Source organism: Cataglyphis hispanica, chromosome 2, assembly GCF_021464435.1.
Source record: "Cataglyphis hispanica isolate Lineage 1 chromosome 2, ULB_Chis1_1.0, whole genome shotgun sequence".
Classification (NCBI taxonomy): domain Eukaryota; kingdom Metazoa; phylum Arthropoda; class Insecta; order Hymenoptera; family Formicidae; genus Cataglyphis; species Cataglyphis hispanica.
The window spans coordinates 13,808,776-13,825,828 of NC_065955.1; the positions used below are offsets into that span (position 1 = coordinate 13,808,776).

General features: G+C 28.5%; 3 protein-coding genes across 7 annotated transcripts; 1 reads left to right on the plus strand and 2 right to left on the minus strand.

The window, feature by feature from the left end:
• Positions 1–201: 201 nt before the first annotated feature.
• Positions 202–3,085, minus strand: LOC126856750 (NEDD8-activating enzyme E1 regulatory subunit). The gene is made up of 8 exons (XM_050605562.1): positions 2,943–3,085; positions 2,587–2,751; positions 2,297–2,479; positions 1,602–2,097; positions 1,396–1,529; positions 873–1,075; positions 567–703; positions 202–492 (listed from the first exon to the last, which is right to left on the minus strand). The coding sequence occupies exons 1-8, from the start codon at positions 3,008–3,010 to the stop codon at positions 262–264; spliced, it is 1,617 nt and encodes a 538-aa protein (XP_050461519.1). The 5' UTR covers positions 3,011–3,085; the 3' UTR covers positions 202–261.
• Positions 2,980–12,206, plus strand: LOC126856607 (probable phosphorylase b kinase regulatory subunit alpha). 5 transcript variants are annotated; one of them, XM_050605291.1, is made up of 15 exons: positions 2,980–3,109; positions 4,524–5,016; positions 5,202–5,647; positions 5,726–6,041; positions 6,303–6,516; positions 6,597–6,706; positions 6,804–6,951; positions 8,253–8,431; positions 9,020–9,173; positions 9,613–9,992; positions 10,071–10,626; positions 10,705–10,757; positions 11,026–11,187; positions 11,274–11,531; positions 11,909–12,206. In XM_050605291.1, the coding sequence occupies exons 2-15, from the start codon at positions 4,534–4,536 to the stop codon at positions 12,134–12,136; spliced, it is 3,687 nt and encodes a 1,228-aa protein (XP_050461248.1). In that variant the 5' UTR covers positions 2,980–3,109; positions 4,524–4,533; the 3' UTR covers positions 12,137–12,206. The 5 variants fall into 5 exon arrangements, with proteins under 5 accessions (XP_050461248.1, XP_050461220.1, XP_050461228.1 ...); XM_050605263.1 differs by lacking the exon at positions 2,980–3,109 and adding an exon at positions 3,852–4,048; XM_050605271.1 differs by lacking the exons at positions 2,980–3,109; positions 6,804–6,951 and adding exons at positions 3,852–4,048; positions 7,617–7,764.
• Positions 12,207–12,428: 222 nt separating this feature from the next.
• On the minus strand, positions 12,429–14,521 carry LOC126856850 (39S ribosomal protein L28, mitochondrial). Its single transcript, XM_050605753.1, has 6 exons — positions 14,384–14,521; positions 13,852–14,012; positions 13,432–13,690; positions 13,167–13,310; positions 12,770–12,954; positions 12,429–12,628 (listed from the first exon to the last, which is right to left on the minus strand). The coding sequence occupies exons 1-6, from the start codon at positions 14,405–14,407 to the stop codon at positions 12,571–12,573; spliced, it is 831 nt and encodes a 276-aa protein (XP_050461710.1). The 5' UTR covers positions 14,408–14,521; the 3' UTR covers positions 12,429–12,570.
• Between the last annotated feature and the right edge of the window lie 2,532 nt (positions 14,522–17,053).

Here is a 17,053-nt window from a genome sequence, read left to right on the forward strand (position 1 = left end):
TTAAAAAAAAAAAATTTGGATTACAATAAAATTTTTAACTCATTACATATTTTTTTCTTTTTTTAAGCAAATTTTTTAAAAATATAGGATCGTGTAGAAGGTAATATAAAATAGAATAATATAGATATAATAAGTAATAGTTTTAACATTTGCAAGAGTCACTTTCTTAATCTAGAACAAAGAACTCATAAAGCTAATATATAAGCTGCAAAATTGTATTACTTTAATTGATGTAGAGATATTTTTTTGCATATAACAGTTTTAGAAAAAGAATGTTCCAGAGTTTGATGTAACAGCATCATAGATGAAGGTATTGTGAACAGGTTTATATTGATTTGTGATAAGTTTGATGGTTTCCTGCCCTGCGAGACCACCTAGAAACGCCGATACAGAGTGCAATTCTGCACCACCGAATCGGCAAAACTCGTGCACATAATCATCTTTAGCTAGTGGTCCACATCCCCATTCGCTCAACAGTTTTGTTAGACATGTCTGTAATATAATTCAATTGCATAATACTGTGATTGTAACATAATATAATTCTATTAATAAATTAGAAAAGGTACCTTGAGTTTTACAATATCGGGTTCTACTTGGTCGTCGAATTCACCAGGATATGAATTGTATTCTGCTTGGAATTTATCCACTCCCCGAAGCATAACATAGTAAATCATCATACTCTCTGGGGTTTCCAAATTTTGAACTAGAAAAAATGTTAAATCAGACATTAAGAGCATTTGGATAAAATCTATTATAATTATATAATTCTTCTTTATAATTATATTTATATATATCTACATATTTTTTTGTATAAATAATTAATTTATTACAGCTAATGTAATTTTGCGTAATTTGGGAGAATAAATAATCACCTATGATATTAGTATCAAAAACCTTGGAATCGTATTCATCTGCAATGCAGCTTCCTTTCTCTACATGAATATCAGTGACATGTCTGCAGAACAACTTAACATCTTTCTCTAAAATTGAATCTGATGATCTCCCCAATTGACGTAGCAATTGCAAAGTGCGTCGCCATACTGCTTCTGCATCTGCTAATGCTTGCTTATAATAACTGAAATAAATTCGATTAGTTTTTAATTATAGATATCAAAAAGTAGTAGACGAAAAAATAGTCCAATCATGATAGTCAATGTGTAATAATAAATTTCAACATTATCAATAATATTGTAACCATATTAATTAATTTAGTAATTATTGATAATAATAATTATTTAAATGTAATATTACATTATATTACATTACATTTATATTATATTAACATTTACTATGTTTTAAACAATAAACTTATTAATAAAATTCTTATTTACAAGACCGAACTACTTTTTTGTGCACCATCTTATGTATGATAGTTTTATTTCATCAGTTTCATACATTTGTTGGAGCGTAATATATTTTTCAGTGTCTGCAGTCATGTCAGGTAGAGTACCCTTAAGTGGTAATAGCCCTTTTCCTTCATTATCAACGAAATCACGCACCGCTTTTGCGATAATCCAGAAAGAGCTGCTCTAAAATAAACCGATCAGTTTGAACGCATATTTTCCTACATCATATATAAATTAGAAACGTATCATTGATACCTTGGCTGTCAAATTAATGCAACGATCATCGTTTAAAATATTTTTAATATTATCCGGAATATCGCTCGTTCTTATGCATGTATTCACAGCTTTCATAGCTTCTTCAAAATTTTCCTCACTATTTGATGAATCATGTTCATCGCGTCTTATGCCACTCTTGATCATATCTCTGAGCTGTTGTTTGTCTTTGTAAAGTTTTGGTAAAGCATGATGCTCCAAAATCCATTTTTCTAAGTATTTATATAGAATAATTAGATATGGTACATGACAATGATCTTTAAAGTTCATTTCATCCAAATTTATCGAATCTAAATGTTTCTTCAAACTATCAAATGGCTTATCTAGACGTAAATCTGGCGTTTCGTTGTCTGGATGAGTTTCTATAACAGTATGTTCTTTAACTTGAATGCGCATATATGCAATAAAGCCTATACTCCTGCATACTATTAAAGGAATATCCAATTCCCAAAGCCTTTTTGACAGAAGGACCAATGTTCTGAAAAAGAAAAATGTATATAAAAAAAAAATATATAATATATTTATATTAATACCTAATTCAGGAATGATATATGTATAAAAATATGTAATATGTAAGTAGTTAATCTTATTTAAATACTTTTAATAAATTATATATAATCTGAATAATTAATATTAACATTTTTCATAATAAAATATTTTAATATCAAAATTCTTACTTCTCGGTTAGCGCAGTAGCTACAACCACAGTAAAGCTGTTGAAAAAATCTGGACTATTGGATAAAATTTGTTCAGGCTCTTCATCAATATAATCTCCTGTTACATCTGGATTCAGCTCCAAAAGCATTTCAGTAGCTACTTGAGCTCTGGATTTTCCAACACTATCTGCTTCTAGAAAAAAACTAATTCCAATCCATTTAATGCATCATATTGAAATAAGTTTTAAGAGTATAATACTAACAGAGTATAATACTACTCTGTTACAATAATAATATGTATATATATATACTTAGGTTCAACATCCTCAATAGTAATCTTCTTGCCATCCACTATAGTGAATGCTCCTATACCTGGAAGTACTAGCGATTTCAGTATCTCTGTGCCAAGTCCAGTGGCATTTATAAGACAGACATGAGCAGCTTCTAAAGTTGCTTGGCCATGATCCCCCCATAATCTGTCAACGATAAAGATTATACAGTGAAAATTATCTCGCTATATAAAAGAAAAAGAAAAAAAAACAAGTATATTTGAGAAAAATGTAATTGAAATTATTTAAGTGACAGAATTGTTTTTTTAAACAGAAAATGAGAGACAGGGCAGAAAAACTGTCATATATAACCTCAAAATTTATTACAATTAGCGTACCTTAATTGTCTGTCGTATTTTCGATTTTTTTCAGACTGTTCGGGTGATTTTGACTCGGGAGATGCCATCGCAGATATCAATTTGAAATAATAGTAGAATTTCGAGACGCACACAATCACACGAACACAGCAGACAGGAGCGGTAATAACTGATGACAGATTTACATGGTATGTATAGATTTATAATGTATGCATGAATCTGTGTAGACATATTATATACATGTATGCGGCATGGTGAATCGTTATTATCATCAATTTTATGAATGATAGGTGGTTTTGAATCGCATATTGACATAAAGTACACAGATATATGATAAAGTAAAATTTATGAAGAATTCACAGTACATTCACAAAAGTATACATTAACAAAAGAGAAAAGAATATTAACTATTATTAATATTATATATTCGCATTATTATATTTAATTATATTCAGATTATATTAGATTTTAATAAATATTAATAAATATTTGGAAACTGCATATATACCCACAAAAATAATATTTCTATTAAGACTAAATTTTATATTTGACGAGAATCAAACATAAATAATTTTATTGAAAGTTGAATTATATTTATTCATATGTTTATATAATTATTACACCATAATTATTTAATTTGCAAAAATTGACTCTATATTAGAATTATTTTTGTATTAATAATTACAAATATAAATATAAATATAAATATTTATTTATTTATTTATGATCAGCAGGAGAAATGGGCAAATAGTCCTCATTGATATTTAGATCCTCGCGCGGTGATCACAATGTGAAATTCTGGTGTCAAAGTTACTGAAAAATAGGGTTTTTTTCTGTTTCATGCATGAAGCGCATGCGCATCGCAGTTTATCTTTTTCTCTTCACATTGGTAGGAGAAGAATAAATTCTGAACTAGTGCGAGTTGAGCCAGCTATCTATATATATATAAAATATACAGTGAGCGTGTTTGACATTCGTTTCACATTGTGTTTTAAATCTTTAGATTTGTACATAGCTATCTCGTTAATACTGATTAATACGAAATAAAATGTGATCTGGTTTTCTTACATGACTCATATTGTAAACTTAAAGTGTTTCGAAATCGATGATCAACATTCGCTAGTAAAGTATGGCACTTAATTAATAATCACAGTGATCTTAATATATATATATATATATATATATATATATATATATATATATATATATATATAATCCAAAAATTAAGAAAATTTGCTCCCCTCTTTGTAATTCAAACGCTACGGAAGTGCGACGATTGTAACCAATTTACAAATTGACCTATGACACTCACATAGTAACACAGGTTTATATACGAAATTATTCTGTTATATTTTGTAAAGTATATTGTATCTTTATAAAAAAAAAGTCTCTTGTAACTTCAATTAGCTCGATTAACTTAGAGAAATTGCACAATATACATAAAAAATTTGTACACACAAGAGCATTGTGACTAAATAAATTTGTCAAACAAAACTGCAACAGCAGAAATCTAATTGCATATACAATTCTGAGTTCTAATTATACAATGTCTTTCTACACATAGAACATCTAAATATACATTTGTGTGATTCTTCTTCACAGAAAAAACAAAATGCGTAGCAGAAGCAATTCCGGTGTCCGTTTGGACTACTACCAAAGGATTGTTCACAAAATAATCATGAATTATCAGAATCCTGTTACTGGACTCTTTCCTGCAAGTCCCGATAATGATCACGCCTGGATACGCGACAATGTTTATTGTATACTTGCTGTATGGGGTCTGTCAATGGCCTATAAAAAGATAGCAGATGCTGATGAAGATAGAGCAAAGACTTACGAGCTCGAACAAAGCTGCGTCAAGTTAATGAGAGGTCTGTTGATGGCAATGATGCAACAGAAAGAAAAAGTAGAGAAGTTCAAGTCCAGTCAAAATCCACATGATGCCTTGCATGCAAAGTATAGCTCTGTTAATGGTCAATCGGTAGTTGGAGATACAGAATGGGGACATCTTCAAATCGATGCAATTTCTCTTTATCTTTTAATTCTGGCCCAAATGACAGCTTCTGGCTTACAGATTGTTTTCAATTTGGATGAGGTATTATTATATATGTTTTATATTTATATACTATTTACTATATACTATATACTATAAGAAGAATATAACTGTAATATTTTTCTTAATAAAATATTACAATTTTTAATTACAAATATGTATGATTGCTTGTAATTGCATAGTTTTATGATTAAGAAAATATTTGTAATTTATTGTTTAATTTATAGGTGGCCTTTATTCAGAATTTGGTATTTTACATTGAATCCGCTTATTGCACGCCAGATTATGGGATTTGGGAAAGAGGGGATAAAACTAATCACGGCTTGCCAGAATTAAATGCAAGCAGTATTGGTATGGCCAAAGCTGCCATGGAAGCAATGAATGAATTGGATTTATTTAGCGCAAGAGGTGGACCTACATCGGTCATTCATGTTTTGGCTGATGAAGCACAAAAATGTCAAGCAGTGTTACAATCCATGTTGCCTAGAGAATCAAATTCTAAAGAATTGGACAGTGGTTTATTGTCGATAATAAGTTTTCCTGCGTTTGCAGTAGATGAACCTAATTTAATTCATGAAACACGAGACGCCATTACTAAGAAATTGCAAGGTCGATATGGTTGTAAAAGATTTTTAAGGGATGGATATAAAACGCCAAAGGAGGATGCAAACAGGTACTATTGCATATGCAGTATTATCTTATATTTTTAATTCGATTTATTTTTAATAATAATTCTTATTTTTGAGAATAGATTGTATTACGAACCATGGGAGCTTCGTATGTTTGAGAATATTGAATGTGAATGGCCACTTTTCTTCTGTTACTTGATATTGGACTACTGTTTCCAAGGCAATAAAGAAGCTGTTGAGACATACACTAAGCAATTGGAGGATGTAATGATTAAAACAGATGATGGTATGAAATTGGTGCCTGAGTTATATTCTGTTGCATCTAAGGATGTATCAGCAGAGTATGCTGAACCTGGTAGTCAGAACCGAATAGCTTTAGGCAAATGCCCATTTATGTGGGCACAATCTCTTTATATTCTAGGAAAATTGCTGCAAGAAGTAAGTAACACATTCATAAATGTGATTGAAACAGAAGATTAAAGGATATCTTAAATTGCCATATTTAAAAGAACATTACATATGTTTTTTTTTTTTGCTTATATATGTATTTAAAATCTCAAAAGTATTCAAAAAAGATATTGTATAATTTGTTTTATCTGTTTCTTAATTTAATATTAAATAATATATCTTTTCTTATTAAAATCATGCTATTAATTAATATATTAATAATGATTGTTTCATAATTATATTTTGTTGTAGGGATTTCTTGCAGTTGGAGAGTTGGATCCATTAAATAGGCGATTGTGCAGTGAAAAAAAGCCGGATGTAGTGGTGCAAGTAGTTATCTTGGCAGAAGACGCAGAAATCAGGGAAAAAATTGCACAGCATGATATTCATGTGCAAACAATTGCAGAGGTTGCGCCGATTGAAGTACAGCCTGCTAAAGTGCTGAGTCATCTATACACATATTTAGGTATGACTGAATAAAATAGCAGAGCTTAGAGATACATTTTACTAAACTATTATTTAAATCTCGATATAATTCGCTGTTAGGACGCAACAAGAAACTGGGCTTGTGTGGACGTAAATCAAGAGATGTAGGAATCCTCAGCACTAGTAAACTATATTCCTTGCACGATAAGATATTTGCGTTCACGCCTCAGGTAAATGACCACAATTTTTATGATGTGCTTTACCATCTCTCTATATCTTTATTTCTTTTTCTTACGTTTCCTCTTGTTCTCGCACCGAATTGACTAGTTGACAGATATGACCCGCTTCTACATCGCATCGGACTATGAGCTCATGATTGACATATTCAAAGGTGAAATTAATTTCTTGAAGTCTAGTTGGCAGAATATGTTGGGCCGGCCTCTCGTGGTCATGCCCCTCAAGAATATTCATCTAGGTAATTTAATGATTTCACAAGATTGTAGTTGAGTCTTATAATTATTAATTTAGATGTTCTGAAATTTATTGAAGCTGCCAGAATTAAACAAATTCTCTTATATTCTTACAAATTCTGAAAAATTCCTTGCGTGAGATTTTCATTTTTTTTTTAAATACTGTGACTGTCCGCTCTTAATAACTAACATATCTGCTTGCATGCATTTATACTTGTGATGTGGTTCTCATTTAACAATTATTTAATCCCCTATGGTTTAATGTAATTTTCAATTTTATCTCTCAAACTTTTTTCTTTTTCTGGTTTTATATCATACTTAAAAATGTATTATAATATAAATTCTGAATTCAATCTTTGTAACTTAGATCTAATAATTCAGTTTTGAGATCAGTAATATTATCCATAGAGGGTTACGACACGAGCTTTTAATTATTTTTCATTTATATTACGTTTCATTACATTTTTTATTACTAACATAATCCAAACTTGAAAGTGGATGAAATTGTGAGTTGTATCGATATTGAAGATGGTCGACCAATACAAGGCAGGATAAACAAATGTTCGAGGCGAGACAAATTGCTTCTTCTTCAAGCATTAAACAATAAAATTATCCTAAAGATATGGCTTATTATGTGTTCGGTGGTATGCGCGTGTGTTGCATGTGTTAGAACATTGACACGGAGGAGAACTACACGACAAACGACGTCGATTTGCTTGTCGATACTTTCACAACCACCTTGGCCTTCCTCAAAATCAACTGGAAGCAAATGCTCGGCAGACCAACCGTAACCCTTGTCGCTACTCATAATCATTTAGGTACGCCTTCGTCGGAAGCTTTAGATATCATCCTACAACGAAAAGCTCGTCGGATATTATATACAATTATATTATGATGTGTTACTTTGAGAGTTGTTAATTATATACAGAAAATTCGATAAAAATACTGTAGCAGAAAAGTTGGAAAAACAAGCTTATAATTTTATTTGTGATTTTCAAGCAACAACTTTTCAAATATGAGTTTAAAGTGTGGCTTGTGATTAAAAAATATTGCAAAACGCTTTTTAATCAACATATCTAATCTAATTAATCAAATTAAAAAAAAACTCTTGTACTTAAGAAATTATTACTATCAAAATTGCATGCATTTTATTCTTTTTTTATAAACTTTTTTGTTACAATATTCCTATTTGAATTACTCTGTATAAAAAATATGGGATATATTATAGTCTTCAGTGTGAAAGGCACAATCTTTTACTTATTTATTGATTTTTTAAAATAAAATTTAATAGTGATTTTTTTTCTAGATCAGGGTAAGATACCGTTAGCGATGATAACTACTATGAAGAAACTCAAGAGCGGCTACATCAACGGTACAAGAGTATCATTGGGAAATTTGAATGATTTCTTAAGCACCTCATGTATCACGAATCTTAGTTTCCTGGGAAGTTCCGAAGATGGTCGTCCTGATAAACTAAATCCTCAGGTACATAAAATTCAAATTAGATATCTGAATATTTTCTCAGAATGAAATTGCAGCATAAAACATGTATTGCACATATATATCCAAGAAAAATTGACTTTAAATCAAATATAGCCATATATAATTATATCCGACAATTTGGCGCGATTGTATATGCGCATATACAATCGTGCCAAATTTCGTATAGAGTTATATATGGCCATATATGATTTTATATAATCATATACATATATATATATATATATATATATATATATATATATATATAAGATTTACATTTTTATTGTACATTGAACATTTTCATTAACATTTTTCTTTATATACAATATTGACATTTTTTTTTTTTTTATAATCTATGTACTTTATCTTACAAATTTTAATGGCATTGTGCAATCAATTCCTGCATGCTTAGCTATAAATCTCGATGACATAAAACTTTCTTTTATCTATATATATATATATATATATATATATATATATATATATATATATATATATATATATTATCTATATATATATATATATATATATATATATATATATATATATAATTATGATATTTATAATTTATGTTTTTTATGTCTATACAAGATTCAACAATATTTGGAGGAACATCTAATGAGGCCATTCCCTCATCGTACAGGACTTCTCAATAAGCCCGGTCCAATTCGTACAGGCAAAAATCTACGGCGCAAAATGTCGGTAAAAGGCGCAATAAAAAAGACGCGATCCATAGCTGTCGAACGTAAGTAACATTTGTTTCAGATGGAATGATTTTCTGATTCTAACTGTGTGCTGATTAAATGTTTTTTAAAGAGGATCCTTAAACAATTATTGCAATGTCTTCCTACTGCCATGATTAATACCATCTTCCAAGAATGTAAGTGCATTAACTGTCTATTACAATATTACAATATTTCTGTCTAATCTCTTTAAAAAAAATCGTGTGATTTTGTACTCGTAATAAAAACGCATTGCGATTTATCGTTACTGTCCAACTTTTCTAAATATTTAATATAAAACATATTGTTATAATATATAATTATATATACATATTAATTGTCAATACATATTTATATAAAAAACTAAAGTTATATAATAAATAATATTTTAATATGAGATACAAATATCAATATATATTATTAAATTTATCAGATTTAAAACTTCTTTTTGCATAATTTTAGCCGAAATTCTTGGGATGGCAGGGGAAGACCGTAGATGTTCTACTATTTTAACTTCAAATCCATTTATTGAAGACCGTAGACCTTCTACTATTTTAACTTCAAATCCATTTATTGAAGACCGTAGACCTTCTACTATTTTAACTTCAAATCCATTTATTGAAGTAACAGACACCACATTGTCTCTCAATTCTACTCAACCGACGACAGTTGAGCGCACGCCATCGCCAACGGATGAGCTATTATCATGGAGAAATTCTTCTAAAACTAAACATAAAACAACATCCGAAACCCAGTACGCTGAAACCGAGGTGGAGGAATTACTATCTATGCTTCGTGAAACAGAAAGTCTTGAAGAGCAAGGAGATATCTTGCAATATCTTGTTAGTTTTATTTTATCTTATGAAGCACAATGGTCTTCATTCAAACTTGTTAAAACGGAATAAACATTTTATATATAGGTAGACTCAAAAGGATTATACTTTGATACGGGTGTAATGGAAGAAGGTCATCCCGTTTTGGTGAAGGATTTGTTGAAGAGTCTTTACGAAAAAGTATGTCAACAGAAAATGTGGGGTATCGTGCGACACAGCGCCGGCATGTTAGGTAAAAGAGTGGAGGACTTAGCAAAGGCGGTTACCGATTTGCTAGTACGTCAAAAGCAAGTCACTGTCGGTATGCCACCAAACAACGAGCATACCATTGTCGCGCCTTTGCCAGAGAATGAATTACGAGCTCTGATCCATCAGGCGTATGGCGATGACGAATCAACCGCCATGCTGACTGAAGAATTGCTCGTTTATTTAGCGATGTTTATTAGAACGGAGCCGCAATTATTTCACGAGATGCTAAGATTGCGAGTCGGTCTGATCATTCAAGTTATGGCAACGGAACTGTCACGAACGTTAATCTGCACGGGCGAAGAAGCTTCCGAGCACTTGTTAAATTTATCCCCTTTCGAGATGAAAAACTTACTACATCATATTATGAGCGGGAAAGAGTTTGCTATTAGTAGTGGTATGTTCTGCGATTTAATTAAAAATTTGAGATATTTTGCATGCTCGAATGTGCTGATTGTATTTATTTATATTGCAGTTGGACGGGGCAACTTTTCTGTCATCAGTTGCAAATCGAGCAGACTCAGTAAGGTAATATTATCAATATAACATAAAACTGCATTTGATTGTTTTATAATTTCTAAAATACTTATATGTATATTTTAATTTATAATATACTGAGTCATATTTAAATTTTTAATTATTTGATTTAATTTCATTTTTTGCTATGAAATATTTTACTATGACAGCTATTTTAACTTACAATTCATATATATTTCATAAACACTATTGAGTTCATAATCACTATTTATAAATTAAACGAATATATATGGAGAGTTGAAGATATTCTTTTGCATAGAAATCTCAAATTGGTGGTTTCTTAAGTGCTGAACAAAATGCCGATAGTACCGAAGGAGAAGTCGATCGACAAGGTCAATGGTTACGGAGGCGACGCTTAGATGGTGCATTGAACAGAGTACCAAGAGATTTCTATCCACGTGTATGGCAAGTACTTGAAAAGGTAAGTTTATAAATCATTATCTCTCCAAATTTATATATATAAAATTTAACAACTTTTAATTCCCCATAAAAATTGATTTTTAACAGTGTAATGGTCTAGCAATCGAGGGAAGAATGCTGCCTCAGAATCTCACGCAAGAAATGACATCTGGCGAGTTGAAATTTGCTTTGGCTGTAGAAACTGTATTGAATACTATACCACAACCAGAATATCGTCAGCTTGTTGTCGAAGCTCTGATGGTGCTGACACTAGTAACCGAATATAATGTTGTACCATCTTTAGGTGGTCTGATTGAGGTTGAAAATTTAGTGCATAAAGCAAATGCTATTTTCTTGGAAGATCAGGTATATATCAATGTTTATTTATATAAATATATTAACGAATTAATAATGTTTATATTATATTATGTTAATATTATATTATCTAATTGAACTCCTTTCATAAAGGAAAAATTTGCAATAAAAAATGAAGAAGCGTAAAAAGTTTAAGCAGTTTAATTTTTTTATTCTAATTTTCTTATTTTTTTCATGCAATTTATATCATGTAATATTTGTTATTTTGTCTGATATTGATTTCGACCATGGTATAGTAATTATTTTCTTTAAAAAAGATAAGCCCTTTATTCTCTATTTAAACTTGCACACAAATAATAATATAAAAAAAATAATGTTTCTTTTCTCTAATATTCTTCAAGTATGAAAAACAATTATGAAATTTATAGATGGCTATTGATGGCGATGCAACTTTATGTTGTGCAAAACCAAAGGAACAACGTGAAATGACAGCTTTGGGAACACTCCTCTGTGGTGGAGCAGCATATATTTGTCAACACTTTTATGATAGTGCCCCCAGTGGAAGTTATGGAACAATGACGTACATTACGAGAGCCATCGCAGTAATGCTTGATTGTTTGCCGAAGGATGGCGATTTGGAGTGTTCAATATCGTAGCAAATATTATTTTAGTGATAAATGATCTTTAATTGTAGCAAAGAATGTCAATATAAATATCTTAGATAAATTGTTTTGCGATTTTTTTATATATAAGTTTCGCATTGTACAATTTTCTTGTAATATTTTTACCTGAATTGAAAGTAACTATTATTAAATATTAATTATGAATTGCAGAGAGAGAATATTATTTAGACAATGTTGAAATAGTACTTTGTTATATATTCTATTGCATAGTTTGAAAAATTGAGAAATTGAATCAGTAATATATTAGGAGAAAGAATAAATCATGTTTTGTTTGCTCCAATAAATCTACTTTATTCCGTTTATTGCATTAATATATTTGTCAAAAAACATGCATCTCAAAGAAAGTTTATATCATTCAAGAAATTAAGTTGAAACTTTCTTTGCATTATCTAACACAACTTTTTTACCTATTTGGTCTTCGAACTTTTGGAGAAAGGATTTAGTTTATTTAACCAAGAGGAACTTCTGTGAAAAAAATTTCATTTTTATTAAAAAATTTTAAATATGCAAGTGATGTGCATAAATAGTATTATTAATAGTAATTTATAAATAGTATATTATATTAATAGTATATTAATAATATATAAATAGTATATTAATACATACGTTTTTTCTGGTAGTACAACATCTACGTTTTCAGCTTCTTTAATTTTATTCTCCTTGAGTTTGGCAATTAATTCTGATCTATATTGAATTTTCAAAGGTTGTGGTGTTGTTTCATTCATTTTCTGCCACTTTTTTAAAGCTTCCAGATATGTCAAACCATACCATTCTATTTGCTTTCTTGTGTACTGCAAATATTTATGTTCCACATAACAATTTATATATTTAATATAATACAAATTGTCATAGAACTATCAATATTTCAACTTTAAAACAAATAGCATTTTTTATTTTATTTAATATATTTCATATTTTTTTATTTCAATTAAGATATTAATTTACTTCATTTAATATAATTTGTTTTAAGTCTTTTAATGCAGCATGTAAAAGAATTACTTACAGCTGACAGATATTTCTTGTACTTGGCATAAATCTCTTCACGCTTTTCTGGATCATCAGGATATAAAGTCTTATCTGCTAATGCAATAAGTATCTGACGTTTTAATCTCAGAGCAAGTAAAGATTTCAAATTGCAGGCTTTTGTCTATAAATAATAATTACAATTTATTCAGAAAAATTTTATAAATAATTATACTCTTTAAAAATCTTGCAATATATATAAGTATACTACTTTTTTAATCTGCTTTACTTAAAGATTAATGCACCTTTAATAGATAATGATCGAATCCATAATTTTCGTGAATTAATTTGATTGTTCTTTGAGTAACAGCAACACTCATATATGTGTCAAGAACTTCGCTATATACAACAGATTTTTTCAATTGAGGTATCCAAAAATGTGGGACCCTTCTCTTATATTTACCCTTCTTCTTAAAACCTTGTACAATGGCTTCTCCTCCCCATAAACCATCATTAATTTCCTTCGGATACATTAAAGGTAATGGTACATTCTGTACTGGTTGTCTGTAAACAGATCATTCAGTTAATGTAATTCTTATAACTAGCGAATTATGATGTAGATAATTATTTGTAATGTATATGCAATACGTTTGTATAACAGTGTTATACAAAAGTCATTATTATGTTATTTCATAGAGGTTATATAATAATGAGACATAACATACACTTCTCCATTCTTATTTCTCATATAAGTGCCTTTCTTTTTAATATAATGAACTGCAGCAGGCTGTTTCTTCCATTCTCTCCAAAATTTTTTATATTCTAGTGGTAACAGGGAACCAATTCCATTAGTCCACCGAGTTGGTCTTCGAAAATAATATAATCGCTGCAACAATTTCATACATTTGTACTTTTATTTATCTCTTTCATATATATCACTAAAATTTCATGTTTTATTGACAATGCAATATTCTTTTTTAACTTTCAAATCACAATAAACATTTTGCTCACATTAACATAACATAAAATATTATAGACTATAGAATCAGTAGCAGTAAAAGGAAAATGTTATAAATAATAAAATTATATTATTTAACCAAAATTAAAACACAATAAACATAATAAATGAAGATAATAATAAATGGATTAATAAAATTTAATTTAAAACCATGTGAGTTATTGTTAATGTTATCAAATCAGTAGACTTTCAAATCAATAGTCTTTAGATTGAGTTTTGCATAAAACAACTTATATTACCTGTACACTTTCTTTAATTGACATATCGTTACACGATTTTTAATCACATGCAATTAAATCAGAATCATGAATGTAATTTCCTAAAAAATCAAGTGCCACACTTTAATCAGCTTACGTCTCGTAAGGGTGCGTTCAAAAATCCTCCGCGTGAAGAACAGTAACACTTAACTGACCAATTGGAGCAAAGAATTCTTTATTTTTATTGGTCAACTGAAAGCTACTTGTCCTCACAAGTAGAAAGTTCGAACATATTCTAAAAATCAGATGTTATATATATATATATATTATGTGTTATCATTTATCGACTGAGTAAAATTATCATCGATGATATCAATGTGTAAAATATTAATATATTATATGTATATTATTATAAATATTAATATTCTTTTGAACGATAATATTGAGAATAATAATATTTTCTTTATTTATTGAATAAAAGTATAAAGTATGTCATTTGTGATTATCTCTTTGCATGCAATCGATATTATTGAATATATTTTTAATAGATTAAAGAAAATAAATATATAAATGCAAAGTATAATGGAAGAAGTTAATCATCAGGTATCAATACATTTTTATATTCATATAATTTATTAACCTATATGTTTTATTTTATTTTATTATTACATATCTCTTTCTTATATTATACATATACTGGCATAATAGAAAAATATTAATATTATTATTATAGTGTATTATTTCAATTATTAATTTCAATAATTCTATTATTTTGATATTCTATTATTTTGATTCTATTATTTTGATATAATATCAATAAATTTTATAAAATTATAGAGATTTTATTTGTGTTTCTATAGATTCTTAAAAATTAGAAAAAATTTCTAATTAGACAGATAAATTAAAAAATTAATATCGCAGAATGAATGTATCATCAAGATAGTATTATTATAATTAGAATTTTACTAAAGGAAGAAATATATGCATTTATACACATACACATATTTCATTTTAGTAAAAATTTAACATTTAATTTTAGTAAAACACAAAAACATATCATATATGTATATGTATAAGTATATAATATGTATAAGTATATATATATATATATATATATATATATATATATATATATATATATAGAGGGTGTTATTCTGAACAGAAAAGTCTTGTATCATTTTTTTCTATAACTCTTAATAAAAGAATTATTATTGAATAAAGTCTAACCAATCATCGCCGATCTTCAGTTGGACGCACAGTCGGTGAGCCGCACGCCTGATAGCGTGCGTGAGCGCTTAGATGTTTATGACGGCTGAGCGTTATAGAAAAAAATGGTACAGGACTTTTCTGTTCAGAATAACACTCTTCACCTTTCCTTAAAGGGTGTTGCGCGAATTGTCGGACACCCTGTATATATATATATATATATATATATATATATATATATATATATATATATACATATTTCTAATTTTTAAGAATCTATAGAAACACAAATAAAATCTCTAATTAATTTTATAAAGTATATATATATATATATATATATATATATATATATATATATATATACAGTTCTGATAACGTTATAAAATAAGTTAATATATACGATTTCCTATATTATACATTTGAGATCAATTTGCATTCACGTTATCTATACTGGCATATAGGCAAATTCAAGACGAAGTCTAATCAGCCATTTAGATAGAAGAAGATTCACGTCATCTGTTTGCATAAAGAGGTACGCTCTGTTATTTGTTTCGAGCGACAATACGAAAATAATGCTCGTGAGTCACTCAAATCTGTCCGCACATTTCATATACAAACGCGTGTGTGAGGATATTAATAAATATTGGCCTGTCTGTATAAGAGAAACGTTTAATGCAACACGATGCAAGACAGCAGGGTGACAGCAAATGCGACATGCCCGATCTGATCTATATATAATCAATTTCGACTCAAGATCGCGCGATACGTAAGAATTAAATTTCTCCAGTAGAAAATTCAATATCGAAATAATCGATTCGAATTAGATGCAAATTGAACGAAAAAGTATCGACGATAATGTCATAAAATTTGGAAATTTCTTCGAACAGGAATTTTTGCGATAATTATATCTTTATTATAGCTTTGCATGTTTTAAATCTATATATATATATATATATATATATATATATATATATATATATATTTCACGTCGGAATCATTTTATTTTAGGATAGAATATATATACAATATGTACAAACATGTATATATTTATATATGTATATATATTATTAGCATTATATAGCATTTACGAGCATTATATATATATATATATATTATATATATATATATATATATATATTTATGTAAAATAATTAGAGATATAAATTTTATAGATATATTTTTCTTAGAAAAATTTTAAAGTTTTTTGAATTTTCTACTGAAGGAAAATTTTAATTAAGAAAAAATTTTGATTGCTCACTTTCATTCATTTCCTAAAATATTAAATTTTTGCAGTATGTTGAAATAAAATACATTACGATATGTATTTTATATGAAACATATGTACATGTGTATGTGTATATATATACATATACATATACATATATATATATATATTTTTTTTAAATTATTTTTGCAATTTGAAAAGTGACACATATCTTGCCATGAATACCTCTTTATATCTTAAATTCAAGACAATTTGTAAGTTTTATTTTTTAACAAAATCTT